Consider the following 26,691-nt stretch of genomic DNA (forward strand, 5'->3'; position numbering starts at 1 on the left):
GATAGTATCAGTATCCTTCATTCCCGCTTCTCTAGGTCCTGGTACACAGTAAGCGCTCAATAAGTACTTGTTGGATATAGTATTTTGACCTGGTGTCTGGGTGATAAAGAGCAGGTTGTTGATCCTTGAAAGTAAATACACTAAAAAATAAGAGATGGCTTCTGCTCTTTAAGCTTTTCTTCGTTTTCCCATTTATTTTGTCAATATGCATTTTAGAAAAATTTTTTTCAAGATTCTAAAACATGAATCTCTGTTAGAATTTGTTAGAATTTGTCTGGTATCTGTTAGTAAGTTACTTGGAAGAAAAAAGACAAACGTCACAGCATACTTTTCAGTTATTTTTAATGATTAAGTTGTGATACCTGTAATGGTGATTAAATGAATAATATCAGCTTTTTACCTGATTAGTAAAGTGGCATTTTTCAGCATCAAAAAGGGAAAGAGACTGTATAAACCTAAGGGTAGACAGACTCTATCAAGCGTAATGATCTGCTAGTCAGACCTGAAAGCTCCCTTCCGGGGCTGGAGCCTCTGGGCTAGAAGGTTCCAGAGACCATCCATGCCTCAGATAAACACAGGACAGAGTAGATTCCTCAGCCACCTTTCAGAATCTTAATTATGAAACATTCAAGTCCAATATTAGTAAAATAATATTTGAATAGAGAAAAGTTAATCTATCTTTTCTTCCTCACTCATTCCCCAGCTACCTATCATAAAGCTTCTGGATTACAATCCCTGGTATCTCTACCAAGCGCTTCAAGTTAAAAAGTCTCCGTTTTAAAGCTAATTCTGTTTTTTTTTTTTTGGCGGTACGCGGGCCTCTCACTGTTGTGGCCTCTCCCGTTGCAGAGCACAGGCTCAGCGTCCATGGCTCACGGGCCCAGCCGCTCCACGGCATGTGGGATCTCCCCGGACCGGGGCACGAACCCGTGTCCCCTGCATCGGCAGGTGGACTCTCAACCACTGCGCCACCAGGGAAGCCCAAGAAGTCTCTGTTTTAAAAAGCCTGTTTCAAGAACTTTCTCAGACAGACACTGCTGGCTGCTGCCTCTGGCACTCAAGAGCAGCCAAGGGAGGCATGGGGCAAAATGTCAGAAAAGCAGCCGAAGGGAAAAACAACCACAAAAGAAGGTCGTCGTCCCCTCCATGTTACACCCTGGTGGCAATGCCTACTAGGGCCTCCCCTCTCCCGTTCAGTGTGCTTGAGAAACAAACACCTCCTGCGTCAGGAAAGAAAGGTGCCGTGGGCACAGCTCACGGCCTTAGATATCTTTGCAGGCAATCAGACCATCGGATCAATGGTGTCCTTTGCCACGTCGGGATTATCAGGCTCCCCTTCTTCCTGTGACTTCTATGCAGTCACCAAGTCTGCTTCTATTTTCAAATCCCTCTATAATTTTTTCCCCTTTCTTTTCAACTCCAAAATTATTATCTTAATTCAGGTCTTCCTTATCTCTTGCCCAGGGACAATTTAAGATCTTTGGATGTCCTAAACACTGAGATACATTTTGGTCTCTCTACCCCTCATGTACTTAAAAAATATAAAACCATAAAATAAAAAGTTTTCCAGTACGCTGATGTGAAAATAGCTTTTTTCTAGATTTTTCTTAAAAGTCGAGAAAGCTTTCTCTAGAAAGTCAGATTTGCACTGAGTTGTAAAAGATAAAGAGATAACTAGATAAAGAAGGAGAAAAGGACTCCCGGAGGGAAGTGTCTATGTCAAGGTATTCTGGGCTGAACCAAGAGGATACATTTCCCTGTTGCATGAGTGAACAAAGGGCTTGGGAAAAGGGCTAGAAAGTAAGACAGCATCCAAACTGCGATGGTCTGTGTGCTGAGCTGACTTTATCTTCCAAGCTATGGGGAAGCCAATGACGAACTGTAAGAAGATGTATAACACCTTCAGGTCATTCAAACCTCTTTCTGTGAGATCTACTGACATTTTCAAATGCAAAGAGAGAACAAAAACCAAGCATCAGAAACAAAATCAAACACACCAAATCTAGCTTACACAAGCAAACAGCCATGATTCTCAAAAATAAGTTTCTAGCAGAGATTTCTTTCAAACTGTTCCCCAGTGTTCTCCATCTTTTCTCTTGTGCCCTCCATGATTCCCTAACTTAACCCAGGGTCAAAGCCCTTGAGACCTTCCTGACCAGTCTCAGGGACTCTCATGAGGTTTCCATCCCAGGGATAAGCCTCACCCTCACTTCCTTAACCCCCCCACCCAACTTCATAGCACATCCTTCCTGGAGGCTGGTTCCGTTCCACTTGCCTCAGAAGCAGTCATGCTACACAGAGGAGACTCTTACCCTCTCCTTACACAGGGCATTACAGACCCAAAGGGCAGTAAGACTTTCATCACTTAGCAACCTGGACACGCATTTATGTTATCGGCTAAACTGTATCCCCTCCAAATCTATATGTGGAATGCTAATCCCCAGTGCTTCAGAATGTGACTATTTATGGAGATGAGGTTTTAAAGAGTTAAGTTAAAATGAGGTTATTAGGGTGGGCCCTAAAGCAATATGTTACATATAAGGAGAGGAAATTAGGACACAGAAACACACAGAGGGAAGACTCTGTGAAGTACAAAGAGAACAGTCATCTAGAAGCCAAGGAGAGAAGCCTCAGAAGAGACCAACCCTGCTGACACCTTGATCTCAGACTTCAAGCTTCCAAAACTGTGAGACCTTACATTTCTGCTGTTTAAGCCACCCAGTCTTACAGCAGACCTAGCAAATTAATACAATATGTGACAAGATGGGGAACAGGTTTGTGTTTTTTTTCACCATAATTCCTCTTTGGGGGAACTCTTCTTATTTCACGACTGACGTATCAATGTAAAGAGGGGTCATAACTATGACCTAGATGGCCTGTATTTGGATCTGTGGATGCCTGGGCTTCCAAGAAGTAGGTGCAGATAAGTAGAGAATTTTGTCTGCTGTGGGACAGAAGACCCACTGAAGCCAAGGGAAGGTCAGTGAGTGTGTTAGTTTCCTCTCCCTGCTGTAACAAATTACCACAAACTTAGTGGCTTAAGGCAACAGGAGTTTATTATTTTATAGTTTTGGAAGTCAGAAGTTCAAATGAGTCTCCTGGGGTTAAAATCAAGGTGTCAACAGTGTAACGGGAAAAGCCAAATCTGACTACATGTTGGATCTGTTTCTTTTACTTTAATCTTTGCTTCCCGTTGCTTTTGTTCACTAAAAGGATATTGTCTATACGTAACGGCCTGCCTTGGGGAACCCTGCCTCTCTGCCTGAATGTTAAACCAAAGTGCCTTTGTTCAGGGAAACATCCGGACCCTGTCCACCTGTGGATGGCTGCAAGAAAGAAGAAATTAACACATCATCTCCCTGAGGCTGGCCATTCCAGGGGGTATTTGCAAAACTTATGGCCTTTTTACTTTACTTCCTCATCTCCTCCCCGACTCTGTGCTATAAAAGAAAACTGGCATCCAAACCCTGATAAGATGGTTATTTAGAGACATTAGTCTCCCATCTTCTCGGCCTGCCAGCTTTCCGAATAAAGTCGTCTTCCTTGCCTCAACACCTCATCTCCGATTTATAGGCCTGTCCTGCGGCGAGCAGAGCGAGCTTGGACTGGGTAACAACAGGGCTTTCTTTCTTCTGGAGGCTTTGGAGGAGAACCCATTTCCTTGCCTTTTCCAGCTTCTAGAGGCTTCCTGCATTCCTTGCCCCGTGGCCCCATCTGCAAAGAACATCTTGCCAACCTCTGCTTCTATTGTCACATCTCCTTTTTAAACTCTTCTGCCTCCCTCTTCTAAGAGCCCTTGTGAGTACACTGGGCACACCTGGTAATGCAGGACACCCTTCGCATCTCAAGATCCTTACCTTGAGCACATCTGCCAAGCCCCTCTTGCCCTTTAGGGAAATGTATGCACAGGTCTGAGGATTCAGAGGTGGACATCTTTGGGGGAGGGAGCATTTATTCGGATTATAACAGTGAGGAAAACTAGAGGGTGGCACAGCCCAGGAGGAACTTAGAAACACAGAAATGTCAAAGGAGGTGAAAATTTATATGCTGTGGCCCCTGTCCTTGACCTCAGAAATCTTCTGCTACCACCACCGGTCACAAAATGCTTGCATAGTTGGTTAAGTTCCCCCAGGAGCAGACACTGAGACAAGAGCTAAGTAGTTTATTTGGGAGATAGTATAGCGGTAGAGAAATTACAGCCAATGGAGGGCAGTTAATATACAGTATGTTATAAAGCCAGCTAACTCTCTGGGCAACTAGAGTTTAATCCCATTGGGAAGTTCTGGAAAAAAGTGTAAAACTCTTGGGAGTTGTTCTACATGAGAAGTGAGGAAACCATGGTGTTGCTACACCAGATTTTGTTGGTCATCGGCTGAGGGCTGCTCCCACATGTTAATTCCCTGGTACTTCTATAGAAATGGGTAAAGTAGCCTCTAGAGCAGGGGTCCCAAACGGCCCCCGACCCCCCCACCCTGGGTCGCACGGCACGTGGTGAGCGGCAGGCGATCGAGCGAGTGAAGCTTCATGGGCTGCTCCCCATTGCTCCCCGTCGCTCACATTATGGCCTGAACCATCCCCCCCATCCCACCCCACCCCCCGTGGAAAAACTGTCTTCCATGAAACCTGTCCCTGGTTCCAAAAAGGTTGGGGACACCCTGCCCTAGAAGCTTTGGAGAAAGCCCGCCAGCAAAGAAATGCGAATCTTGCAATCAGATGTCAGTGGGAGCATTTCTATTACAATGGGAATGCCAAATGGATATGGGCAGGACATCCTCCGTGTCTGCTAAAATTAGATTTCTCATGGAAATCAGTGACATGGCTGAGTTTTGCATCCTCATTGATGTGGGGCTGAAACAGTCCATAAATATGAGGTAACAGCTGACATCTGGACTGCACAGAGAATAAGCACCAACAGAAAGCAACTTCTGCGCCTGTCTTACACTTTATGCCTATAAACCGGTCACTACTGCAACCCATTCTACAGTCTCTTCCACTGAAAAACCAGCCCCGAACTCCCTGTTTTCCGGCCCCCGTTCAGGACTTCCGTAGCACCCCGTTTCCAATATTTCCCTGGTCCAAAGTTAGTTTCCCCCTCCTCTCCCGCTCCCACCACATTCGGCTTAGACAGAACAGCAATCTACAGTGCTGCACATCTCTATTGCTCTTTTGAGTAGACAAAAATAATATTGGATAGAGTTTCCCTCCACCTACTACTTCCTCCCTTGATTAAAAAAAGAAAATTAAAAAAGAAATTACAAAAATAAAATCCCCAACTGTTATTTTCTCCTTTCATTTCACTCCAAGTCCTCAGGCCTTCCCCTTCATTCTCAGCCATAAATCGGGCATTTCTGGAGTTTCCATGTCCAAATGCACAAGGACAATACGCATGTGGGTACTTTTAAGTAAGAAATCAATGCTCTCTAATTTAATTTTCTCCTCTCACATTAAACCTGCCATTCTCCACATAATTGGAGTGATAAATGCAGAGTCAGACTTCATCTTCCTGACTTTCATACCTATCGGTACTCCAAATGCAAACAATTGTGACATTCGCCTTTATAAAAATTACCAAGCACACCAACTTTGCTTAATTAAACCATTTAAAAGTTGCTTTTGTTACATTTAATGAATGATATATTACACTGCAGTGAAACATGCAGCGATACAAATACTTCACAATGCTTCCAATTAAGACTCACTTCACTTATGCCAATTGACAACACAAGTGTTCCACACTTCATTCAGTTTGTGCATTTTAAATGAACTGGTTAGTGAGAAGGGTGCTTCTTTGCTAATGAGTTTTGTAATCAAGGCATCTATTTTAATTTCAAATTGGCTAGATTGGGGGAAATTGCTAGACTAAATGGCTGGTACTAATTAGGATTATAAAAATATTCATCATGCCACGGAATTAACATGGGGGTCTGATTTTCCTGCATTTGCACACTGCTTGAGTTTTGGGGGAAAAAAATCTTGACAAATTGTCTTCTCTTTAGCAAATTGAACAAACACTATATCTGTTTTAGCCCTTCTTTTCATTTAAAGCATAATACATATTCATGGTTTGTAAATGAAGTTAAATGATTTCAACTTCTATCTTCATTACCATGATAAGATGTCTCCATAAACTTCCTTAAAAAACCCAGATTATAGTATTACCTATTTGAATGGCAAAGACTTGTTTAATCTACATGTTAACCCAAACACTGGAACAAATGGATGGGAAAAGTGTGCAAAACTGGATGAAACCCCAAAAAAACAACTGCTTTGTTGTTTATTTTCTTCCATAGGCAGAATTACCTAGTCCTATGACCTATCATCAGGAAACAACGTGATGGCTTTCCTACTCAAGGTTCCAACTCGGCAAGTACCATTGGCTGAGGGACCTGAGGGACGCGCTAGAAGAAACTAGATTCATCTGAAGGTCTGGCCTCCGTCCAGCTGATTTTGTCATCTCACGAGTACCGTGTTCTCTGGGGTTAAGGTTCAATGTAAAGTGACCCCTATGGAATTCTGCCCTGAGGCGGTGGAAAGTCTGTCCATCTACTAGCCAGAGCGAGGTGTGGTGGTCATAGTGGGGGGGTCTCAGCCAGGCTTAGAGGAGCAGGCCAGGCCCCTCACTTTCTGGGTGACCTTGACCAGGTGGATATTGCCTTCAAGAATCATATGCTCACCTGTAACTCGGAAATTATAACACCCACTTTGCAGATTCCGATGCAGATTCAATGTAACCATGTATATGAAAGCACCCATCAGTGCCCATAGACAGGAGATACTTAATGACATATATCTCCATTTCTGAGAAGCGCCTATATGTTCAACACCGAGTAACGAAACATGGGGAGTGTAAGAGTCACTAGGCGCAAACTCCAATTCATTGTGTATGTCTGCACCTCTTGGCTCCAGAGTATTTGTTTCCATTACAGCTGTCAAATCACATAACCAACTGCTAATTCAATTTTAGGATATAGCCACAAATTTCATCTGAAAAATCACCAGAATAAAGCGCTTCCTTAACATCCATCTCTAGTGGGTTCTTCTAAATAATAAAACCTCTATCTATCACTGAGTTGTAAATAGTAACGATTGAGGTTATATCCAACAAGAATACTTCCTGTTAGGAGAAAAAAATAGTTCCTAGAGTTTCACAGTTCACAAGGGACCACAGTGAAAAGCAAAGCTAAAGAAAAGAGAAACGTCAGACTTGTTATATTCCTAGTTAGGGAAATTTTCCTCTACACCACATTGCCTCTTGAAAATGTAGTTTAATAGTGACTTGAAATGATTTTACCTAAATTGGCCTTATTCACACCTAAAACCTTTTTTAAGATCACTGCCTTATAATTGAACATAAGCTATGTTCAATAAGCTGTTCAAGGTAGATTACTTCTCAGAATTCTTTAATCATAAAATTAATCTATAATGAAATAATACAAAATTTAAAAAACAAATGTTATTAAAAAACAAACATAATTCCATCATCTTAAGATAACTCAGGTAATGTTTGGGAATATTTCCTACCATCTAAAACTTTTTCTCCTTCCTTCCCTCTTTGCTTCCCTCCTTCCTTCATCTTATTTTATTTGTTACATACTTGTATTCAAAGAGCACTCGCTTATTTAATATGAATCATGTATGAATTTATATATACATATAATGTATGCAATATGAGATATACATGTTGTAAGGCCAACTGGCCCAAGGCAGGGGAACACAATCAGATTCACAGGTTGCATCAGACCAAACTTCTCCGGACCACCCAGTTCCAGAAACTGCCCTGGAGACATTCCGGACCACCCAGTTCCAGGAACTGACCTGGGGACTTTGAACCCAGCCCAGCCTTCCCGCCTTTCGAGGGGCGGGACTAACGGTTCCCCAGGATACCCGAAAAGACCACCAAATAAGGAATACCCTGCACCCTCCCAGATTCACCACACCCCTTTCCCTTCTTCCCCTATAAAATCTCCCCCCGGGCGCGACTTCTCTGGCCCCTTTCTGTCGGACCAGTGAACCTCGCCCGGGAGCGCTCCCTAATAAAGCTCACTTGAAGCTCTCCTCTGTTTCGCGGTGCCGTTTGTTAAGATCCGACCTTACACATGTATTAAATAGATATTAATATGTATCCATGTTGCTACATGGTCATCATGACCACCATTTTAATGGCTGAAAAATATTCTGGCCAATGTATATATCCTGATTTAAAGTCCCTTGGGGCTCCCCTGGTGGCGCAGTGGTTGAGAGTACGCCTGACGATGTGGGGGACACGGGTTCGTGCCCCGGTCCGGGAAGATCCCACATGCCGCAGAGCGGCTGGGCCCGTGAGCCATGGCCGCTGGGCCTGCGCGTCCGGAGCCTGTGCTCCGCAATGGGAGAGGCTCACGTACCGCAAAAAATAAATAAATAAGTAAAGTCCCTTAATATTGGGCATTTAGTAAATTTCTGTCCAGATTTTCCCATTATGAGTGACTTTGATAAACATTATTATGCTTAAATCTTTTTGGTATTATGCTGTTGGTGCAGTCTCAGAAGTGAAGTAACTGAATCATTGGATCAAATTTATGAATATGTGTATGTCTTCTGATACATGTGGCCAAGAGGTTCACCAGGAAGGAAAACCCATTTGCACGACCATCAATACAGTTTCGTAATAATGAGTTTCACCATAACTTTGCCAACACTGGGTATTTTCCTTATGGCACAGAAAGGAACACATATTTAAAAATACAACCTATAAAATTAATTTTAAATGAGCATCTTTTGAAAGCTTCCTTATGAATTCTCCGGATTAGTTAGACTTACTGAACATTAATGAATTCTTGCCTTTGGCTTAGACTAATTCTCTAATGTTAATATTTTTAGAAGTCTCCTTCTCTGTCATTTATCTCACTTGATATCTTCCAACCTTTCTTCCAAAGAATTCACCTTGTGTCTATTTCTTCACCAGTTTAGCCAGCCATCAATCATCTGCATGAAATTAAAAATGACCCAACTGAGAGCAGTCCCACTGCGGGTGGAAGGTAATGACTGAAGAAGTGCACCAGGGGGATTCTGGGATTCGGGTCATGCTGTGTATCTTGATCGGGGTGCTGGTTCCATAGGTGTATTCAGTTTATGAAAATTCACTGAGCTCATGATATGTGCACTTTTCTGTATGCATAGTACACTTTGACTTAAAATGTTTAAAGACTGACCTGACTTTAAAAGGCCAGGTGCTATCACACCAGGGGGAGTGGTCACAGTGGAGGCAAAGAATGGAGGGAGGACAGAAGGTGTGGCGAGGTCAGGTCGACTGGGTCGTTAAGTCCAGAGAGGCTTGCAAAGGAAGCAATAAGCAGGAGAACTCCTAGCTCCAACTGGAAAACTGGAAACCTAGGGTCAGAATTAGGCAAAGGGATCAGAGCTAGGGACCCTGGGCAGCAGTGTGAGCACTAACGACCAGTGCATGTGTAAAGACAAGGTCACTCCATATAGGAAGGGGTGGAGGAACACAGAGAAAATGGTTGCGTTCAACCAGAGGAGGCTGCATTGCGTGACCCTTTGCCCACCTGTAGCTGTAGTCACCTCTTTCACCAAAGTATTGCCACGCCTGAATTTCTACCCTGAGAGCATAACTGCTTTGGGAAAAGTGTTGTTGGGAAGAGGTACCTGCGTACCCTTCTTAATACATATATACGCCGCATCTTCCATTAATTATTTTAGCAAATGTTCTTTTCCCTGACAGAACCGTGGCAGGTTACCAAAAGGAACACATAGGAGGTAGCGGCAGAGAACTGAAGTCTGGGACGCGATATAGAAAAAGCAGGCTTAGGAGGACAAAGGCCACCAGATCCATATCTTGCTGAAGGCTGTTCCTTTGAGCTAGCTTTCTCGCAAGCAATGTTGCAAAGCCTGGAGATTCTTACTGCACCACCATCACTGACTGCGAGTTAATGTTGTACATTAAACCAGTTTGGTCATTCAGAACTCAGCTCAAATAGGTTAATTCTAACATCTGAATAACACAGTGGCTGTGCCACCTTTTTGATACAACACAGGGCCATTCTTGCTTGGCCCACTGTTTTTGTTTTCACCTTCAGGAAAGTGGCCTCATGGAAACTGGTGTTTCTATGGTGATGGAGATAACACATTTCTATTGTATTGATGAGACATCTGTAAGATCAGCGTGGGCTCCCCCTAGGTGAGTAGGCCTATGGATTTTTCTTTCCCTTAAATTATGCACATATGATTTTACAGGCACAGAAGAGGACCTAATGAAAATGCAATGTTTTTCTTTTAAAAAAAAAAAAAGGCACCCTTCAGTTCTAGTCTTACTCCATGGAAAATAAGCTTCAAAACCACGAGCATCCCTAAGTTAATCCCCATCAGCTTTGTCCCCACCAGGTGGGGAGCCACGAAACCTGCTCCTGTCAATGGCTGCTAAGGAACGCTACCATCACCTGCTAATCCTGGAGGCTCTGGTGCAATTACATTTCTAATCTGAGGGTTTACATGAGAATATAAATGAAAGGAACAGCTTCGTTTGTATCCAGCATTCTAGAAGTACAAGGTTAAACTTCCCTTTGAATTTTCAGGCCCTCCACACACCAGATACACCCTAATTCACCAGTGTCCTGCTCGTGTGTGGCAGCACCAGGTAGGGTCCAATCAGGAAAACCTACCTGGAACCACTGCCATCTCCTCTGCTGCAGACCCTATTTTGCCAGCGACCTGACTAAAATTGCATCAGCTTCCTAACCAGCTTGTCACTCTGTTAGCTACTATTGAACTTGGCGGGTAGCCAGACATAAAACAAAAACAACCAAAAAACCCCACAGTTGCATACCCACCTCCCTCCCAACTACCATAAACAGCAACCCTTCATTATGTGTGCTAGTGTTTCAGAAAGCGGTTTTTACATTGAAATGATGGGCAATTCTAGACCAGTCTAGCCCAGAAGCATATGAAAAATAATAAGTCTGAAATCCCATTGAGATCCTCATCTCTGATGACTAAAGCAGCTAGATTTGTTAAAGTTTCATTTTGTCAAGAAGATACATGATAATAGAGAGCTCTGCGATCCCACCTCTCAGGCAGAAAAACAGCTATTTTCAACTCTCCATCTCCGTGGAAGTCCCCCTGTCCAGGATGTATGCATCTGTAAATATATGAGCATGTGCCCATTTTTAAAAAAAAAAACTATACTGAGTCTTTTGTCAAAATGAGGGATGTTTAAACACCCAGCTTTCTATAGCTATGAGAACAGCACCTATCTCTTAAGAGGACTGCAATGTCCTCAAAACCTATCTCAAAATCTTTCAAAAGTTCTCAGTTTCAATAAGATTACTGACCCATCCAGCTAATCCAGAACGTCACAATGTGAGCTGTTTCGGTCACCAGCAAGGAAGTAGCCTGATGGGAGCAAAAGAGAATCCTGCTTCTTAAATAATGGGTAAATATACAGCTCTCCTAAGATGTTCTAGAGCTTTGGTTCAGAGAGGAGAGGAGAGGAGTAACTTTTATTATGTCCAACTGGTCAACCATAATCTATTATTTCTGCTATTTTTTTTAATCTCAAAGATTTTTTATAAAACATCTCCAAGCTTCTTGTACCCAAGAAAGAATCTCTTGTTTTTACTAAGAACTGAGTCAGTGAATATTAAAATGCAAGATGGCAGGAGAATCTGTAAGGCAGAGGGGAGCTGCCATAGTCCTGTGGCAGGACTCACAGGATGGCCAGAATAGAAGGACTTGGTCAAAGGCCCAAGTCACACTGAGCAGGACACAGAAAGGACTTGGCTAGATCGAGACACAGCAGAATTGGAGAGGCATGATCCTTCAAGAGGGTCAAGTGCAAGGTGCATTTGCCCCCACCTCCATACCCCTTCATAGCTTTGGAAGTTGGAAGGCTTGGATCACTTTCACCCCCCACCAGGCCCTGACCAGTACAAGCGAGCCCTGTTTCCCAGGTGATTCACAACCTGCCATACAGCATCTCAAGGAACACAACGTCATGTGCAGCTCTCAACTTCTAGACACAATTTTGTTCTATCCAGAAGGTATTTCCTTAATTCTCCAGCAGTGCCCTTACTGAGTAAGAACTCCTAGCAAGTCTCCTGCAGCTTTGGGGTAGCAATTTGGAAAGTAGAGCAACTGGATATTGTCCTTTTAAAATATCATTCAATTAGGTCTTTTGTAATACATACAACTAAAGAGATAGCCTTACCAATTCTAAAGAAATGGCTAGTGCATTTCATCAAAGGCACAATAATGGAAACATTGATTCACTCCTCGCCACAAACATCTCCCTTTGATGCTGCAGTTACCTTAATACTAGCACTTTTCATTTTCTCTAGAAGAAACCAGCGCCTCAATACATGCACATCAGAGGAGGCAGCAGTCTGAAGTAAGACACTGGTATATCAATCTCAACCACCCTTGCATCTTCATCTGCTGCTCCGTGGCATCCCTCTCCTTGACTCTAAACCAGTAAATTACCCTGAAATAAAGAAAAACTCTGCTGTAGCCTGGATGCCTGGATGATGTTTTATGGCATCTCTACAAATGTTGCCAGGGGATCATCGGCCTCCTCACACCATTTATTTAAGAGTGGCAGGGCGCTGGTTAGAGACTTTACGGACCTGAAGAACACTCAGCCACTTCACACAAAAGATGCTGACAAGAAAGAGAACTTAAGGAAGAATACATCCGGAAATGTGCAGTGTGATTAGAAAAATCCAGCAGCTCCCACTGCCACATTTCCAAATATCTTTACCAAGTGAAAAAGCAACCACCGAGTCGGAAAGTATCTAGAATGCATTATATCCACAAGCGTACTTCACAAGCAATGCTGTAGATGTTCTCAGTGCTGTGGAGTTGGAGAAAAAGAAGAGTTCTTCTATAGACACAAGGCATATTGCATTTGGTTTATTAACCTCTTGGCATGAGACGTCTGTTGCCTCTAACCTAGATTGTCTCTGCATAAGTAAACACATGGGTTAAGGGTTCTGAGTTTCATCTAAATAAATTACCATACCATTTAACATCCAAATGATTTTTTTTTCAATGCATCTTCAAAATTCCTAGCTATACTAAGCATCTAAACTCACAGACTATCTGACATTTGGCTAAGTCTTTCATACAATATCCACCTGATGTCATGAAAGAAATTTATTTGCAATGGCTTTTGCTCTGCAAATGTCATGTGGGTGTCCTTAGGGAATTGCATTTAGCACCTGGCGCCTACCATGAGGCTCTATTAATGAGAGATATAAAGGTTATGTTGAAATTATTGTTTAAAGGTGCTGACATCTCACACACACACACACACACGCACGCACACACGCACATGCACACACACTCATTTACAAATTATATATTCAAATATATACTGAAGAGCAACTGTTTCAGGACTTAAGAGAGAACAGAGAGAAGAAGCTATTTCAACCAAGGTTATTCTGTAGATATCTCTATGCAATATAGTGTTCATAATTATCTATTTCCTTTCACTGATTGAAACATTGTTACACAATAATTTGGCATCAAACACTGTACTAAGGTTCTGGAGAAAGCAGGAAATACAAAGAAGAATTAAGTCTCTTAGGTATAAGTTGATCAGCTATAAAGGGCTCATTACCATAGCACCAATGCATTCATCCACTAATTCATTTGCCTAACAAATACTGATGATCAGTAAGTAGCAGGCACTGTCCTAGGGTCTGGTGCTACAACTGTGAGTGAAACCAGACACCGTCCTGCCTTCCTAGAGCTTGCAATCTAGTGAGAAATACAGATGATGCCAAATTCACATCAGTCAATGGAAAATCTCAACCGTGACAGGTACCCTTGAAGGGAAGGGTGCATAGCCTTACGAGAAAGAACACCAAGGGGGATTTAACTTTATCAGGGAGTTTAGGGAAGACGTCCTGCAGAAGTGATGCTACATCAGAGATCTGACAGCGAGGAGGTGTACTTTAGGGAAGAAGATCCCAGGCCCAGGAAAGGGAGCAAGGGGGACAGCTGGGGCGGGGAGGGGACTGAAAGATGGCCATTGAAAGGGAAGTGCTAACAGTGAGTCAGGAGAGAGAAGGAGGGACCAGACCAAGTAGGTGCTAATAGAGCCTACTACGGAGGACTTTGGTCTCTTTTTCTGCGAGTAATGAGAAAATGCTGAAGGAGTTTAAGCAAAGGCATGAAAAGATCTACATTTGGGAAATATATTGTTCAGGTGATAGTATGAACACATACTACAGGAAATATTAAGGATACCTCCTAGGTTTGCAACTAAATGAGTACAATTAGGGAATACTGGAAGAGAACCAACTATGCTGGGGGAAGGTCAAGAGTTCATCTTTGGAATATGTTGAATCGAGAAGCTTTTGAGATATACAGGAGACAAGGTCAAGTACACAGCTGGATGTATGGATCTGAAGCTCAAAGGGAAGGACTTATTGGGCTACTCTATCTTGGATGTACTTTTAGAAAATAATGAAATGGGGCTTCCCTGGTGGCGCAGTGGTTGAGAGTCCGCCTGCCGATGCAGGGGACACGGGTTCGCGCCCCGGTCCGGGAAGATCCCACATGCCGCGGAGCGGCTGGGCCCGTGAGCCATGGCCTCTGGGCCTGCGCGTCCGGAGCCTGCGCTCCACAATGGGAGAGGCCACAACAGTGAGAGGCCCGCGTACCGCAAAAAAAAAAAAAAAAAAAAATAATGAAATGGACACGTTTGAGGCTTCCCTCCCTTTGCTAAACTGAGAACAATGGTTATATTCCAATTCAAAGGTGCGATGGGATATTCCTAGACTTGGAGTCTGACAACAGCATCCAAGCCCTGGCTCCTCCAGCTAGTAGCTGTGTTTGAACAAGCACCTTAGCTTTTCCGCACCTTTGTTTACTATAGTTCCATAAAATTATTATGGATACACATTTCCTACTTACAGCACAAGGTTGTTTTAAAGGTCAAATGAGTAAAATCATAGAGAAAACTATCTCAAGCCTGTGAAATGACAAATAACATTGTCAATAAATGAAATATATCTGCCTGCATATTTTGATATGAAAGACTAGAAAGGAAAGTTAACCAGCTGCAGACACAATCAACGTGGTTGGAAGGATACAATATCACTGAATCCCCTCCAACATTTGGATTGACTAAGCAAGTGCTTTTCACCGGGTGGTACCTGAGTGACAGAACATGAATGAAACCGGTATTTGTTCACCTTTTGATCCAGACTGTAGGCCAGCACCCAGTCCTCTTGCTTGGGGTGAAAGAGCAGACTCTGGATATAGAAGGTGAGCCGGTATTTCTGATAGGTGGCCCCTTCATCTGAGCTGATCAGTATACTGCTCTCCATCTCAGGATCACTAAGAAGCATGATCTAAAGAGAGGGGAGAGGAGAAAATATAGACAGAGTTAGCAGGAGAGAATAAATACAAGAAATTAAGGCATAAATATAAAGTCATCTGTATTTCTACAGCACAGCACAGAAAGGGGCATCTGGGCCTCTAGATGAAATATTGATATTTTTCTAACCCAATTTAGTCCCTCATTGCTGAATCGAGCTAAAATACTGTTCAAGGTTAGGTCTGCATACAAATGAGGATTCATTTTTTTGAGGTCCTTCTTTTATTTATTTTTATTTTTATTTATTTATGTTTTTTGCGGTACGTGGGTCTCCCACTGCTGTGGCCTCTCCCATTGCGGAGCACAGGCTCCGGACGCGCAGGCTCAGCGGCCATGGCTCACGGGCCCAGCTGCTCCGCGGCATGTGGGATCTTCCCGGACCGGGGCAGGAACCTGCGTCCCCTGCATCGGCAGGCGGACTCTCAACCACTGCGCCACCAGGGAAGCCCGAGGTCCTTCTTTTAAATACCTTCATTTTTGATGTTTGTACTTGTAAGTACTGGAAGTTTATTCCCGTGGTCCTCTGTCCCCTGACCTTAGGAGCGTCACACCTCTGCTTCCTCATCTCCCCTCAGTCAATTCTCCATGTCACTCTTCATCACGCTACTGCTCTTACTACTCTTTAGTTATGAAAGAGATCCCACTGTTTCGTTCTTTCTAAACTGTTTTGGCGATGTAATTGATTTAAGTGGTTTCATGACCCTTTTGCTCTAGATGTTTTCCAAAGCACATATCCCCAGAGGCCTTTGGGACAAATATTGATGCTCAGGAAAGTTTGTCCTCCCCAAGCCAAATGGACAGAGTGGTGTAGTGAAAAGGCTTTGGCACCTGAAAGAGCACATTCAAGCATCAACACTTCTGTGTCATCCTGTCACCTTGAAAAGCTACTTCACCTCTGGAGGCCTTGGTTTCCTCAACAAGAACTGGGTCTGACAATACAAGAACTGGCTTTCAATGCTTGGCATAGTGTATATTTTTGACAAGTGATAGCTATGGTTACTATCGACCTCTCAGGATTTAAAAGCCCCTCCAGTCAGTGCAATTTGACTTCTACTCACAGGACCTCAGTGGCATTGGTCTCGCTAAAGGTGTGAGTGATTTTCTAGTATTTAAATCCAATAAACACTGAGATACTCAGACCTAGCTGTCCCTTAGTTAAACACTTAGCAGTCTTTGTTACCACTGACAATTCCATCCTTCTGGAAGCATTTTCTTCCAGGGGCTTCTGTAATACCATACTTCTCTGGTTCTCCTTTCTACCTCTTTTGAATACTCAACTTTCCCTGATTACCCTTATAATATGGCTATTCCTCAACCCTCAGTTTTGACTTTCTTCTCTTTTCGCTCGACACACTGTTCCTCGGTGACCACTTCCACCCTCACTTTTATTTATTTTTTTCATTACCACCTTTCTGGAGACAACTCGTAAATTAAATGTCAATCTGAGGTCTCCTCTGAGTTTCAGACTTGAAAACTCAGCTGCCTGGTGCCTTCTTCTATTTGGATGTCTCACAACACCTCACACTCAGCATGCCCCAGGATGTACCTCATCCAAGCCCTCTTCCCCCCCAGGGCTTCCTGGTTCAGTGAGTGTTTCCACCAACCACCCATCCCGTGAGAAGCCAAGCGCAACACCATCGCTAACTCTGTTTCTCCATTCACCTCCTATAATTAATTAGTCTCTAAGCTCTGCGTGTTCTGCCTACTCACTAACTCTAAAATCAGATCTGTTCTCTCCCTGCCCATCATGATTGCCTTAGTCCAAAATGTGACCATCTCTGTATTGGATTCCTGTAAGACACCCCTAGTCATTCTCACAGCTTCAACCAGTATCCCCTCCAATTCACTTTGCACACAGTGGCCAGAATAATCTACAACCATTCAGTGGCTTATCTCTGATCTCCCTATATTCTAAAATTCTTAAAATAGCCTGGTATGATCTGCCCCTTGTGTATGTGTTTGGTTCCATCAGCAACAAAGCCCTTTTGACCTTTATCACCCAGCTCCACCCAACTTCTTTGAATTTCCAATCTTTGCCCAGTGACTGAATGAGTTTATTTCCTCTTATAATTTGTCCTGTCTTGGGCTGTACCGCCACCAGTTATTAGGGCTACTGCTACACACAGTCTGCACCATGGGGTCCAAAGTACCGAGTAAAGTAAAAAAAAATTTCCATACCTTATAAAACTATTGAATACTAGGATTTTAAAAATTTACCCATAGTATATATTAGTATTATGAGGTAAGCTTTAAACAAATTCAATGCCTTTAACTGCTAAGATTCACAGTGATTTTCCTCTTTTATTCCTTTATAGCTTCCAAGACAAGTCTACTTTCTTTTTCTCAAATACTTGCTTTGGCTTCATTGAAATAAGTTATTACTAGTTATCAGCAAATTTCTGAGAAATGGGTGCAGTATAGTTTTTTTTTTTTCCATTCATGTGTGAATAATCTAGGGGAAAAGCTCTTAGATGGGTTATTCATAGACAATAACTTTCTCCTCCCTTGGCACTGAGAAGGGTAGGGACTACTGGTAAAGGCACCCCTGCTGCCCTTGAAAACATCTAAGAGGATGCACCCATGCTCCTCGCAGAGTCTGCAAGGACAAATATACAGGGAAAGAATGAAGCTATCATAACCACCTTCTCTTGCTTCCTGGCACGTACCGATGAGCTACATAACAGGCAATGAAATCATTTCTCCCCTGGTGCAGAGAAATTAAACTGCTTATTTTATGCAGGTATAAAGAAGCTTCATGCCCATGATTTTAATTAGAAGGTAAGACCAACATCATAAATGAACTTTTATTTTATATACCATGAGTTACAATATACTGAATAAGGGTTACCATCAAATATCTAGTGCAATGGACTCTCTTTGTCCAGCCCTGTTTCTTCCTGCACACACACTACACACTTGCATACACAAACACACTAAGCCGCACACAAATGAGGCACATGTGTTTGCACACGTACGCTTACACATATATCACTGTGGCACACAGATGCATGCACACGTACAGAAACACACTTATATTTAAGGTCTATTGAGATTGTGTGTTGGTTTTAGGGTGCTTTTGTTGGCAAGAGGACATTTTTATTGCAACCTTTCTCTGACATTCTCATCAGAAATCCTTTTTTTTGCATATACCCTGAGAAAACCATAATTCAAAAAGAGTCACATACCACAATGTTCACTGCAGCACTATTTACAATAGCAGGACGTGGAAGCAACCTGTGTCCATCCACAGATGAATGGATAAAGATGTGGCACATGTATACAATGGAATATTAGCCATAAAAAGAAACAAAATTGAGTTATCTGTAGTGAGGTGGATGGACCTAGAGTCTGTCATACAGAGTGAAGTAAGTCAGAAAGAGAAAAACAAATACCATATGCTAACACAGATATATGGAATCTAAAAAAAAAAAAATGATTCTGAAGAACCTAGGGGCAGGACAGGAATAAAGACGCAGACGTAAAAGACAAATACCGTATGCTAACACATGTATATGGAATTTAAGGAAAAAAAAATGTCATGAGGAACCTAGGGGTAAGACAGGAGTAAAGACACAGACCTACTACAGAATGGACTTGAGGATATGGGAAGGGGGAAGGGTAAGCTGTGACAAAGTGAGAGAGTGGCATGGACATATATACACTACCAAACGTAAGGTAGATAGCTAGTGGGAAGCAGCCACATGGCACAGGGAGATCAGCTCGGTGCTTTGTGACCACCTAGAGGGGTGGGATAGGGAGGGTGGGAGGGAGACGCAAGAGGGAGGGGATATGGGGATATATGTATATATATAGCTGATTCACTTTGTTATACAGCAGCAACTAACACAACAATGTAAAGCAATTATACCTCAATAAAGATGTTAAAAAATATCCTTTTATATACTTTGATATCACTGGCAGTATCTGTATTCAATCCTAGTGTCTGAGAAGAATGGAAGGAGGGACATAGAAACCTACATGTTTTGGATCCTAACCTGTGCTGGGCACTTAACAGGGTATTTTATCGAAACTTGAAACAAATTATGTGACATATCATTACTTGCATTTTACAGGTAAAGAAACTGAGGCTCAGAGGAGGAAAGCAACTTGCCTATTACCTCCTCTGATGGACTCAAATGCCACCACCTCCTGCCACACACAAACTAACACTAATGCTTTTCTGGACCTTGAAATCTTAGCACTTTTTGCTTTACCAAGGGACAAGGGAATGTCAGAGAAGCAGCTCTTGATTCTTTTTTAAGCAACGCTAAGAAATCCACACACCAAAAGCAGTTTCAAGAAAGCCCCTTTCCTCCTCTAACTCATATCCACCTTTGGCCAAGAGGACATGAAGAATTAATGAATAGGAAACCAAAGGAGAAATAGAACGTTAGCGCTAAAAAAAAAAAAAAAGAAACAGAAAAAGAAAAAGAGGGAACCATAATATTAACATAAATAGAATCAGAAAGCAAAGCCTCAGCAGAAGTTAAGCCTCAGGGTAAAATATGTATATTGTGTATGAATCTACGTAACTACTTCTATAACTACATATACAAAGAAAATCATCCCATGTCCACCAAGATCGTTACTGGGAAGAAGGGATTTCAAAGGTAAATGCCTAAGAGGGCAAAGCAGGTAAACTAAGTGAGCAAAGCAGATAAAGCAAAACAAGGAGTGGTAAGAACTATGCCGAGGGGCTTCCCTGGTGGCACAGTGGTTGAGAGTCCACCTGCCGATGCAGGGGACACGGGTTCGAGCCCTGATCCGAGAGGATCTCGCATGCCGCAGAGCAGTTGGGCCCGTCAGCCATGGCTGCTGAGCCTGCACATCTGGAGCCTGTGCTCTGCAACGGGAGAGGCCACAACAGTGAGAGGCCTGCGTACCGCCAAAAAAAAAAAGAACTATGCCGACATGGAAAGTATACACCTCTCCTTAAAACGTTTAAAATGAGATTGTTACAAAAAAAATTTTACTCACATTCAATCTGTCTGTGGACTGAATTTATGAAATAGGAATGTGACTCTTGGCATAGTTATGACAGTTTGATCCTACAGACCCAAAGAAATTACCACCCTTGCCTTTGAATCTTTAATTGCAGGGATATACATATAAAATTTATGGCAATACCTGTTAAGACACCTGTGAATTCTGCATTTATGTGATTTTGCCAATATGAACAGGGAAGGGTTCCCACTGGAGATTTTTTGTTTTGTTTTATTTTGCTTTTGCTTCAGTTTGCTTTGATTCTTTTTCTAGCTTGTCCTGACACAAGATCTGCAGTGGGTGTATGCATGTGCTGGAAGAGGAGAAGGGGGTCTTTCATTTCGGGTTGAACAGAGTTATCAATGCCATAGGCTCTGGGAGAAGGTGTCTCGAGTTCAAATCTTCAGTCTGCTACTTTATGTGTAAACGTGAGGATATTACCCAGTTTTTCCAATCAGTTATCTCACCTATGAAAAAAACAGATAATAATTATCTCTAACTCACAATGCTCTTGAGAGGATTAAATGAGATGAGGATTAAATGAGATAATGATTAAAGAGCTTAGCACAGGGCCTTAATGGCTAAATAAACATGAACCTGGATCTATAATCACCCAGGATAAGAGCACAACTGAAGTCAGAAGTGATGCCAAGCAGGTTGGAGATTTGGGGATTATCTGCCTCCCTCTTGGCTCCCTGAGTTTTGTAGGTAAAAACCAAAGGGATGGGTGGTGGGGGTAAAGGGGGAATGCTGTTCAATGTGTATAAAGCTTCAGGCCTGCAAGACGATCAAGTTCTAGAGATATGCTGTACAACTCTGTGCTTACAGTTAACAATACGGCACTGCGCAATTGGAAGAGTTTGGTAAGAGGGTAGCTCTCACGTTATACATTTTAGTGCCACAATTTTTAAAAAATGTGAAAGGATGAGGGAGAACAAAACTACAATTTACACTTAGTTTACATTCCTAGTAACATTTTAAGAAAAACACACTCTATTAGCAAATAGCAACACCGCCAAAATGAACACCAATCAGTAGGTAATCGTCAATTCACTAAATACCATTGCGCTTTGAATGACCACTCTCATCTCTTCAATGGGAGGCTCTGGCCCACGAAGGAATTAAACACACCACTGCCTCAGGGGTAAGAACCTCATACAACCTGTCTCTATGGATTTGGGCATTTATGGTACATGAACTGTCTGTATCTCAGATTAGAGATGGACAAGTTTTAGAGTTTATCAACATACAGATGGTACAATATCTTTTTTTTCTTTCTTTTTTTGGACCAGTAATTCTTTTTGTAGGAAATTCCTGGGAAACTTGAATAATGGTGGCCCTAATTTTAATGGCGGGTTGCAAATTACAAAAGACACAGATGTAAGTCAGGAATCAGGCAAGGCTTTGCTTCAGCAACTTAGATTTTCAAAAGCCTATAAGCTTATTTGTGTCTAAACCAGTCAAACTTAGTACTGAAGATGTCAAAATTCTCCCCAGAAATCTTTCCAGAATGCCCACCTTCCTGCTGCTGGGTGAGTCTTATAATACCCAAATTGTAAAATTAATGAATATGTTACTTTATTCAGTTGCCATGCGCTGTTTCTCCTGTGTGCAATTATAAAATGGGGTGAAAGCTATAGGTTTCTCAGTCTCTTACTCGGCCAGAATCCCCGAAAAGCAAAGGAAACAAATTGTAGTTCAGTGCTTTGAAAACAGTCTTTGAATAGGAATAAGCAGATTTCCTCTGAATAGAAAAGCAGAAATGCTATAATTTACTGTATAATTGAGTCCTAATGGGAGACTCTTAGCACAGCTAGTGCTCAGTAAGAAATAACAATAATATCAATACAAGCTCACACAGAATATAAGAGATATTCTTTAGGCGGACCCCTAAACCTACTGACATAATCAATATGTTGTTGAATATTGACTTACACACAAGTAAAGCCTGTTACAGATAAGGGTCTTAATCACAATATAACAATATACCCGTATTCGCTCCCCACCGCCCATCTATCTATTTATCTCTCTACCTAACATCTCCTCTTATATCAGAAGTTATAGCTGGCAAGAAAGGGGGTTGCCCTCAGGGGACATTTAGCAATGTATGGAAACATTGTTTTCTATTGAGTTATAATTAACATACAATATTATATTACTTTCAGGTGTACAACACGTTGATTTGTATTTTTATACATTTTGACATGATCACTGTAATAAGACCAGATACCATCCTGTTACCAAACAAAGTTGTTACAATATTATTGACTACATTCTCTATGTGTACATTACATCCCCCATGACATTTATTTTATAGCTGGAACTTTGTACCTCTGATCCCCTTCACCTATTTCACCTATTCCCCCTCCCTGGAGACATTTTAATTGTCACAACTAAGGTCAGGAAAGAGAGTAACTGGCATCTACTGGGTAGAGGCCAGTGATGCTATTAAATAATTACAATGCACAGGACAACACTGGACAACAAATAATTATCTAGCCCAAAATGTCGAAAGTGCTGCTACTGAGAAAACTTGTTACAATATTTGTGCGTTTATAAGTATATATATATATATACACATATATGTATACACACACACATATATGTATACACACACATATATCTTATTTTGGGAAAAATTTGTAAACTACATATACATTTTTCAGGTAGAACATCAATTCATATTTATGTTTATATGCAAGTCCCTTTCACCCATTAGTATTTATACATGCCATTCTCTTCACCAAGATTAGACTCCTCACCTTTCCACTCCAACCCATTTTATTAAGCATATTTCTACTTGTCCTTCAGAACTTAACTCAAGCATCACCAGTAAAGCAACAATCATTGAGGCCAATCAGCAAAAAATATATATAAAAATCCCAAATCAACAACAACAAAAAACAACTCAATTAAAAAATGATCAAAGGACTTGAATAGACATTTTTCAAAAATATACATATATAATATATATCTGGTGAGGATTTAGGGAAATTGGAACCCTTGTGCATTGTTGATGTGAATTCTAAATGGTGCAGCTGCTATGGAAAACAGTATAGTAGTTCCTCAAAAAAAATGGAATTACATATGATCAAGCCTTTTCACTTCTGGATATATGCCGTAAAGAATTGAAAGCAGGATCTCAAAGAGATATTTGTACATCCATGTTCAAAACACCATTATTAACAATAGCCCAAATGTGGAAGCAACCCAAGTGTCCACTGATGGAGGAATAAACAAAATGTGGTATATACATATAATGGAATATTATTCAGTCTTAAAAAGGAAAGGAATTCTGACACATGCTACAACATGGATTAAACGTAAAGACATTATGTTAAGTGAAATAAGCCAAAAGACAAACACTGTATGATTTCTATTAGAGTACCTAGACTAGTCAAATTCATAAAGACAGAAAGTAGAAAAATGGCTGCCAGAAGCTGGGGGAAAACGGAGAATGAGGAGTTGCTGTTTAATGAGCATAGTTTCACCAGATGGAAAGAGCTCTGGAGTCTGGCTGCACAACAATGTGAATGTACTTAACACTACTGAAACGTACATCTAAAAATGGTTAAGGTGGTAAACTATAGTTATGTGTATTTTACCACAATTTAAAAAAAAACGCAGAAAGAAAAATTTAAAATTAGATATGAGGGCTTCCCTGGTGGCCCAGTGGTTGAGAGTCCGCCTGCCGATGCAGGGGACACGAGTTCGTGCCCCGGTCCGGGAAGATCCCACATGCCGCGGAGCGGCTGGGCCCGTGAGCCATGGCCGCTGAGTCTGTGCGTCCGGAGCCTGTGCTCCGCAACGGGAGAGGCCACAACAGTGAGAGGCCCGTGTACCGGGGGGGAAAAAAAAAAATTAGATATGAGATGAGATAAAACTTGCTAAGAAAATGTGAAAACTAATCAGACGTATAAACACTATTTATTCAACCATTATTTACAGAGTCCTTACTTTATGCCAGGCTGTACTATAAAGACTAAGATAAGAGCAATAAGCAAACCAAATGAAAAACCCTGCCCTCAGAGAACTTGCATCCTAGTGAGGGGAGAACAGACAACACACAAACAAAGAGGTAAAGTGTGTAGCTTATCAGATGATGACGAGTCCTTTAGATTAAAATAAATCAGGAAAGGAGGAAGGAAGTACTGAAGGGGAGGGTCTGAAATTTGAGTAGCAGGGTCAGGAAAGGCCTCACTGAGAAGGGGACATTTCAGAAAGGATGTAGGAGTCCACTGAGCTAGGACAGAGCGACGGAAGTAGAGGGTTGAGCATGGGGGCAGTAGGTGATATGAGCACCCTGGCTTTATCCCAAGGGATGTGGAAAGCATTGGCGGGCTTCGAGCAAGGTGATGTAGGCTGTGGCCTGTATTTTGATCCTTTAACTCCAGCTGAATAGAGCATTGTGGGAGGGGGGGGATAGCAGGTAAAGAATCAGAGAGACCAGTAAGAGGCCACTGAAATGATCCAGGTGGGAGAGGCTGATGATGGAGTGCCGTCTCAGTTACTGAGGTGTGGTCCATCTGTGGGGATAAAGGAAAAGTCAAAAAGGTCTGCTTATAGATGCGCTGTAGGGAGTAAGAGAAAGAGAGGGGTCTCATTAGAAAATAAAAAGGTTTATACCTGTATGTTCATTTCAGTGTTGTTTATCATGATCAAAACTTGGAAATAACTCAAAGGGTCAGGTAGGTTTTTGGCCTGAACAAGTGGGAAAACAGAATTGCTTGTTTATGAGACAGGAAAGCTTATGGGAGGAGCAGATTGGGGGCTTTGGAAATGAGGAGTATGATTTTGAAAAGGCCAGGTTTCAGGTGCCTAACAGACATCCAGAGGGGCTGATGAGTAGACAGCGGATAGAGTGGGCTGGCCTGCAGATAAGAAGTTAGGAGACTTCAGTGTTTGAACAGCATTTAGACATGAATCTGGAGATCACAGAGACAGCAAATATAGATAGAAAGGAGTCTGAGAACTGGGCTCTAGCACACTGTTTAAGGGTCAAAGATATAAGGAAGAACCAGAAATGAAGTGTGAGAAGGAGAAGGAAGACCCAGAGAGTGTGACGTCCTCAAAATTTGAAACCAAGAAAAGAAAGTGTATCAGGAAAGAGAGTGTCCAACTGTGTCAAATGCAGCTGACAGTGCAGTAAGATGAGTTCTGGAGAACCGACCACTGAATCTAGCAATGTGGAGGATATTGGTGACCATGGCCAAGACAGTGGAGTGAAACATGCAGACAGTCAGTGTTGATGCAAGTATACATTGGCATGACTGTTCTGAAAGCAATGCAGCAAGATGGAACAAGATTTATAAATATTCATACCTTTGACCCTGTAACTTCTCTTCTAGGAATCTGTCCAAGGAAACCATCAGGGACCCAATAAAAGACTTATGCACCTGTGTGTTCATCTCAGCGTTATTTATAACACCAAAACATTGGAAACAAACCAAATAGCTGATAGAATAATTAAGTAAAGTAGGCTAAATCCATTCAATGGAATATTATGCAGCTATTAAGTATGAATTCAAATAGTTTTATGACACGTGAAAAATAATCATATGTGGAAGCCGTGCATGAAAAGCAGGCTGAAAACACATGAGGCATAATTTCAAATTTGTTAAAAATTGTTTCTATCTCATGCCCACATTTATGCACAAATGAACAACTGGAAGGAAAAATTCACTCCATGTTAACCGTAGGCATTCCTGTGCAGCAAGATCATGAGTCATTTTCATTTTTTTTTCTTACACTTTTCTATTTTTTCCCTATTATTCTGCTATTCTGCAATGAGCAGATATTACCTGCTCATAAAAATGAAATGTTTCTCTCTCTCTCACCACACCTACACACACTTTCCCATTAGCCCTTTCGAGAATCCCAACAGGATCATGCTGCCCATTGCCTGCCGGTGGAAAAGCTGAGAAGCTGGACAAGTATCTGTCCACACTGCATGCACTGCTCTGAGTGCAGGACAGGCATGGGTGAAGGCGGGGTAGCTACCGAGGGTACCTCACTGAGAAAGCAACGAGAGCACCTCCCAGGCCAGGGAGCACCAGTCTTGACCTCCTCTCTAGCAGGAATCCTGGTTGTCCGCCCCACCCATGCTGTAAACCATCGAGCCTGCCTTGCACTGCACGATGGCTCTCCCCTGGCCCAGCTCTGATCACGATCATGGCATTTCCTCTCCGTAAGAAACTCCAGTACCCTCAGCAGGTCATGAAAACCAAGTCTGGCACCTCAGACACTCCATAAGTGTGCCCCACACTGTGCTCAGGCTTGATCTCTACAACCCAACCATATACCCTAGCCAAGCACTCCTCTAACATTCC

General features: G+C 42.1%; 1 protein-coding gene across 1 annotated transcript in view; it reads right to left on the minus strand.

Annotated features, from left to right (window-relative positions):
• SORCS3 (sortilin related VPS10 domain containing receptor 3) overlaps window positions 1-26,691 on the minus strand; it is a 580,427-nt gene that overhangs the window by 255,815 nt on the left and 297,921 nt on the right. Inside the window, exon 4 of the mRNA XM_033842145.2 lies at window positions 15,195-15,353. Coding sequence (XP_033698036.1) covers window positions 15,195-15,353 — 159 coding nt within the window. The remainder of the gene's footprint in view (window positions 1-15,194; window positions 15,354-26,691) is intronic.

This window comes from Tursiops truncatus, chromosome 16, assembly GCF_011762595.2.
Source record: "Tursiops truncatus isolate mTurTru1 chromosome 16, mTurTru1.mat.Y, whole genome shotgun sequence".
In the NCBI taxonomy this organism is placed as follows: Eukaryota; Metazoa; Chordata; class Mammalia; order Artiodactyla; family Delphinidae; genus Tursiops; species Tursiops truncatus.